This window comes from Salvelinus namaycush, chromosome 10, assembly GCF_016432855.1.
Source record: "Salvelinus namaycush isolate Seneca chromosome 10, SaNama_1.0, whole genome shotgun sequence".
NCBI lineage: Eukaryota > Metazoa > Chordata > Actinopteri > Salmoniformes > Salmonidae > Salvelinus > Salvelinus namaycush.
The window spans coordinates 43,010,267-43,016,937 of NC_052316.1; the positions used below are offsets into that span (position 1 = coordinate 43,010,267).

Consider the following 6,671-nt stretch of genomic DNA (forward strand, 5'->3'; position numbering starts at 1 on the left):
GCGTCGTCCGGGTTAGGGAGGGTTTGGCCGGTAGGGATATCCTTGTCTCATCGCGCACCAGCGACTCCTGTGGCGGGCCGGGCGCAGTGCGCGCTAACCAAGGGAGCCGGGTGCATGGTGTTTCCTCCGACACATTGGTGCGGCTGGCTTCCGGGTTGGAGGCGCGCTGTGTTAAGAAGCAGTGCGGCTTGGTTGGGTTGTGATTCGGAGGACGCATGGCTTTCGACCTTCGTCTCTCCCGAGCCCGTACGGGAGTTGTAGCGATGAGACAAGATAGTAATTACTAGTAATTGGATACTACGAAAATTGGGGAGAAAAGGGGGTAAAATAAAAAATAAATAAATAAATAATAAATAAATAAATAAATAAGCTTAGCTTAATATTTGAGAATTAACCAATGATATTAGGCCATAATTACAGACACCTGTGTGTCTTTGGCCATGATTACAGACACCTGTGTGTCTTTTGACACTATATAAACGAGTCATCCCGCAGTGTTTGTGAATATACCCTGATGAAGACAGCTTGGCTGTCGAAACGTTGGTAATTACATTTTTGCATCTGAGCTCCTAGAGTGTGCGGCTCTCCTTTATTTTCAAGTTTTCTACTCCGCTAGCCAGCACCTCGCCTAAATAGGTGTGTGTTTCTTTTTCTTCTAGAGTGAATCATGTATTATCATACAGACACACTCACAGCAGGGTGGAACCCACACACCCACATTTCGGTAATGGCATCACTAGCTCAAACAACAAACCCTGTCTGCCACTGCCACCCAAATCTGGCCACTGAGGCTTTTGTTGGAGGAGTAAGGAACGTTATCACAATGAAAAGAGGCATCATCGCTTTGGACAGTGTAATTATTAATATCGGATGATTGTTAATGGTTGAGAATGACATGTTTAAGCACTTTCCATTAGCACCTTCCGCCAAACACACACACACACACACACACACACACACACACACACACACACACACACACACACACACACACACACACACACACACACACACACACACACACACAATGAATGAGAAACACATCATCCTTTGTCCACTGTCCCCACCCGTATGTTTCTCAATAGTCACCACAGTAACCTGAAGAGAGGTAGAAAGGTAAAACAGGTCCAGGCACTTTTTTGACTACTTCTCACTTTTCAACTTTTTGCCTGCAGGGCTAGAATGACAGGACTGACCTGACCTGATAAAGCACTGCCAGATACAACTGGACAGACAGACAGGACAGGACGGCGGGCGGGCGGGCGGGCGGGACGGATGGACGGACGGACAGACAGACAGACCCTATACTGTTACTGGATAATTCCCATGACATGAAAGTTAAAGTATGTCTTTGCTGTCAAATATCTAGGCTACTGATATAACATGATGCAGGCTAGAGCCACATCGACCAGACAGCGTAGTTATGATCCAGGATGATCCTAACACCAGACAGTGTAGTTATGATCCAGGATGATCCTAACACCAGACAGCGTAGTTATGATCCAGGATGATCCTAACACCAGACAGTGTAGTTATGATCCAGGATGATCCTAACACCAGACAGTGTAGTTATGATCCAGGATGATCCTAACACCAGACAGCGTAGTTATGATCCAGGATGATCCTAACACCAGACAGTGTAGTTATGATCCAGGATGATCCTAACACCAGACAGTGTAGTTATGATCCAGGATGATCCTAACACCAGACAGTGTAGTTATGATCCAGGATGATCCTAACACCAGACAGTGTAATTATGATCCAGGATGATCCTAACACCAGACAGTGTAGTTATGATCCAGGATGATCCTAACACCAGACAGTGTAGTTATGATCCAGGATGATCCTAACACCAGACAGTGTAGTTATGATCCAGGATGATCCTAACACCAGACAGTGTAGTTATGATCCTACATTCCATCCATTTTTTTAATGTGAGATCTTTCTCAGATGATTGACAATGCAATTTTTTATTTGCTCATTTTACACGGTAGACTAGGGTCACCTCAAGTGTCAGTGTGACAGTGTGAATCGTGAAGTAAAAAAAAGTTTAATAAATTGCTTTGTCAAATTTTGTCAATGGAAAACAGTGGCATAATCGTACCCTAAGCTTGCCGTCTCCAGTAAATGTTTACCGCGCTAACGCGTCTATAGTGGAGCGAAAGGTAAGAGCTCACATAATCATTTGAAAAAGCGTCCTTTACCTCTTATGTAGTTGGATTTACTTTCATCCAGGAGGCTGGACGGTGATATCCCCATGGTGGCGAGCTGATGTGGACAAGGGTCTACTCTCTGCACGTTGGGTAACTCCGGTGTAGTCTCTCGTATCGATCGCTGCGTCGCACAGTGTAGATGCCTCTCTCTCCCTCTCTCTCTCTCTCCCAGTGACTGTCATTCAATGCCAGCTGTTATTGTGAACTCCCCATCCCATAAGCGCTACTTCCTCGTTCTCGTTCATTCTTTTCACACTATGCCACTGGTCTAGCACACACCCCCGCAGCCCGAACTCCGGAGCCCCCCAAGATATATATTAAAGTAAAAATTCTTAAAATTCTATTAAAATTCTGTCTCATGGAAAAATGTATAGAATAGCAAGAAATATGCTCAGAGATTCTGGACAATCCTTGTCTGGAAGGGAAACTTTTATCATAAAAAATAAGGATTTTGTTGCATTATTTTAGCTTAAAATGTACATTTTGTAACATTATTACTCATTTCCATGTGATTTTTTTCCTGAGAAACTCAAAAAAAGCATTTACTTTTCTATTATTTCTCAACTTTCTTTGTCTTTGCATTATTGGGAAGGGCTGTTGTTTACCAAGGATGAGAAAAAATAAATTGTATTTTATTTGCCTTGTCAACTCAGTCACTGAACAAACGTTTTAATCACTGTTCTGCAACATGTGATGAAACAATGGAAGTATTTGCTGTGCTAGACCTAAGGGATAATGTTTGCTTTATAAATGTTATTTTATGTTCTAAATCTAGAAAAACGTGCCAAAATGCTAACGGAATTACCCCTGGAGCATTTAATGGTGCTATAAAACAACACACAGTGCTATAAATCCTCGCTCGGACCTTGCGTGGGTCCGTTTAACTGTGCTAAGCCAACGCCCTATGCATTCTCCCCCTATATTCTTTTAGCTTCATGCCAGGAGGCTCAACTTTTATTTTTGGCAAAATGATAACATCAGTCTAAGTTGTAGGCCTATGGAAAATACTATAGACCTTCTAGTTAACACAACCAGAGACAGCTCGTTATGGGAGCAGCAGCCAACTCCACCCAACTAAAAAGCCTACTATGTGCCTGAGCAATCGTTCCTCCCCTCATCCTTCCTTAAGGACAAACATTCATGTATTTTATGTGTGTGTTTTCACTGTCTCCTCCTCCTCCCTAGCACCTCTCTCTGAACCATAGGACCTCAGGGAACCATAAACTACAGCTGCAGTGCCTTCAGAAAGTATGCATAACCTTTGACCTTTTCCACATTGTGTTGTGTTACAGCCTGAATTCAAAGTGGATTAAGATTTTTCTCCCCTACATCTACACACAATATGCCATAATGACGAAGTGAAAACATGTTTTTAGAAATATTTCCACATTTATTGAAAATGAAATACAGAAATATCTAATTTACATAAGTATTCACACCACTGAGTCAATACATGTTAGAATCACCTTTGGCAGCGATTACTGCTGTGAGTCTTTCTGGGTAAGTCTGTAAGAGCTTTGCACACCTGTATTGTACAATATTTGCACATTATTCTTTTTAAAATTCTTCAAGCTCTGTCAAGTTGGTTGTTGATCATTGCTAGACAGCCATTTTAAGTCTTGCCATAGATTTTCAAGCCGATATAAGTCAAAATTGTAACTAGGCCACTCAGGAACATACAATGGCATCTTGGTAAGCAATTCCAGTGTATATCTGGCCTTGTGTTTTAGGTTATCGTCCTGCTGAAAGGTGAATTAATCTCCCAGTGTGTGACGCAAAAAAAAAAGTTATTTGCTTTTCCACATTCTTTGCAGTATTACATTCGTGCGTTGTTGCAAACAGAATGCATGTTTTGGAATATTTTGTACTTGTTACAGCTGTCGTAATCCTCCTCCTCGGACGAGGAGGAGAGGTGAGAAGGATCAGACCAATATGCAGAGTGGAAAGTGGTCATATTTTAATGAACAATAACTGAACACTTAAACATACAAAACAACAAACGTGACAAAACCGAAAACAGTCCCGTGTGGTACGAACACTGACACGAGATACAAACACCCACAAAACACATGTGAATCCCAGGCTGCCTAAGTATGATTCTCAATCAGGGACAACGATTGACAGCTGTCTCTGATTGAGAATCATACCCGGCCGAACACAAACATCCCAACATAGAAAATCAAACATAGACAAACCCACCCAACTCACGCCCTGACCAACTAAATAAATACAAGAAAAAGGAAAACAGGTCAGGAACGTGACATAACCCCCCCTTAAGGTGCGAACTCCGGGCGCACCAGCATAAACTCTAGGGGAGGGTCTGGGTGGGCGTCTGTCCACGGTGGCGGCTCTGGCGCTGGTCGTGGTCCCCACCCCACCATAGTCAAACCCCGCTTCCGTGGCCTCCTCCCAATGGCCACCCTCCATGTCAATCCCACTATACCAAAGGGCAGCACCGGACTGAAGGGCAGCTCCGGACTGAGGGACAGCACCGGACTGAGGGGCGAATCCTGGCTGGCTGGCTCTGGCGGATCCTGGCTGGCCGGCTCTGGCGGATCCTGGCTGGCCGGCTCTGGCGGATCCTGGCTGGCCGGCTCTGGCGGATCCTGGCTGGCCGGCTCTGGCGGATCCTGGCTGGCCGGCTCTGGCGGATCCTGGCTGGACGGCTCTGGCAGCTCCTGGCTGGACGGCTCTGGCAGCTCCTGGCTGGCTGGCTCTGGCAGCTCCTGGCTGGACGGCTCTGGCTGGTCCTGGCTGGACGGCTCTGGCTGGTCCTGGCTGGACGGCTCTGGCTGGTCCTGGCTGGACGGCTCTGGCTGGTCCTGGCTGGACGGCTCTGAAGGCTCAGTACAGACGGGCAGCTCTGACGGCTCGGAACAGACGGACAGCGCTGGGCAGGCAGGCAGTTCAGACAGCGCTGGGAAGGCAGGCAGTTCAGACAGCGCTGGGAAGGCAGGCAGTTCAGACTCAGGCTGCGCTGGAGAGGAGGAAGGCTCTGACAGCGCTGGACAGGTGGGAGCAGCTGGAGAGAGAACCCGGAGAGACAGCCTGGTGCGGGGGGCTGCCACCGGAGGACTGGTACGTGGAGGTGGCACCGGGTATACCGGACCGTGAAGGAGGACACGCGCTCTTGAGCACCGAGCCTCCCCAACCCTACCAGGTTGAATGGTCCCCGTAGCCCTGCCAGTGCGGCGAGGTGGAATAGCCCGCACTGGGCTATGCTGGTGAACCGGGGACACCATCTGTAAGGCTGGTGCCATGTACGGCGGCCCGAGGAGACGTACTGGAGGCCAGATATGTTGGGCCGGCTTCATGGCACCCGGCTCGATGCCCAACCTAGCCCTACCAGTGCGGCGAGGTGGAATAGCCCGCACTGGGCTAAGCACGCGTACTGGGGACACCGTGCGCTTTACCGCATAACACGGTGTCTGACCAGTACGACGCCCTCTCACTCCACGGTAAGCACGAGGAGTTGGCTCAGGTATCCTACCCGGCTTTGCCACACTCCGCGTGTGCCCCCCCCCCAAGAAATTTTTGGGTCTGACTCTCGGGCTCCCAACCGCGTCGCCGCGCTGCCTCCTCATACCAGCGCCTCTCTGCTTTCGCTGCCTCCAACTCCGCCTTGGGACGGCGATATTCCCCTGGCTGAGCCCAGGGTCCTTTGCCGTCCAGGATCTCCTCCCAAGTCCACGAGTCCTGTGTTTTCTTCCACTGCTGTTGCCGCCCTTCTCCACTCCGCTTGGTCCTTTGGTGGTGGGTGTTTCTGTTACGGCTGTCGTAATCCTCCTCCTCGGACGAGGAGGAGAGGCGAGAAGGATCAGACCAATATGCAAAGTGGAAAGTGGTCATATTTTAATGAACAATAACTGAACACTTAAACATACAAAACAACAAACGTGACAAAACCGAAAACAGTCCCGTGTGGTACGAACACTGACACGAGATACAAACACCCACAAAACACATGTGAATCCCAGGCTGCCTAAGTATGATTCTCAATCAGGGACAAAGATTGACACCTGTCTCTGATTGAGAATCATACCCGGCCGAACACAAACATCCCAACATAGAAAATCTAACATAGACAAACCCACCCAACTCACGCCCTGACCAACTAAATAAATACAAGAAAAAGGAAAACAGGTCAGGAACGTGACAGTACTCAAATTAAATCCCATTTTATTTGTCACATGCGCCGAATACAACAGGTGTATAACTTACCGTGAAATGTTTACTTACAAGCCCTTAACCAATTATGTAGTTTAAAGAAAATAGAGTTAAGAAAAGATTTACTAAATAAACTAAAGTTTAAAAAAATAACACAATAAGATAAAAATAATGAGGCTATATACAGGGGGTACCAGTACCGCGTCAGTGTGCGGGGGTAGAGGTTAGTCGAGGTAATTTGTACATGTAGGTCGGGGTGAAGTGACTATGCATAGATAATAAATAGCGAGT

The 6,671-nt window shown here is 47.1% G+C and overlaps 1 protein-coding gene across 1 annotated transcript in view; it reads right to left on the reverse strand.

Annotated features, from left to right (window-relative positions):
* LOC120055043 (protein Niban 1-like) overlaps positions 1–2,384 on the reverse strand; it is a 36,318-nt gene extending 33,934 nt beyond the window's left edge. Inside the window, exon 1 of the mRNA XM_039002901.1 lies at positions 2,205–2,384. Within this exon, the coding sequence (XP_038858829.1) occupies positions 2,205–2,259 (55 nt within the window). The 5' untranslated portion in view covers positions 2,260–2,384. The remainder of the gene's footprint in view (positions 1–2,204) is intronic.
* Between the last annotated feature and the right edge of the window lie 4,287 nt (positions 2,385–6,671).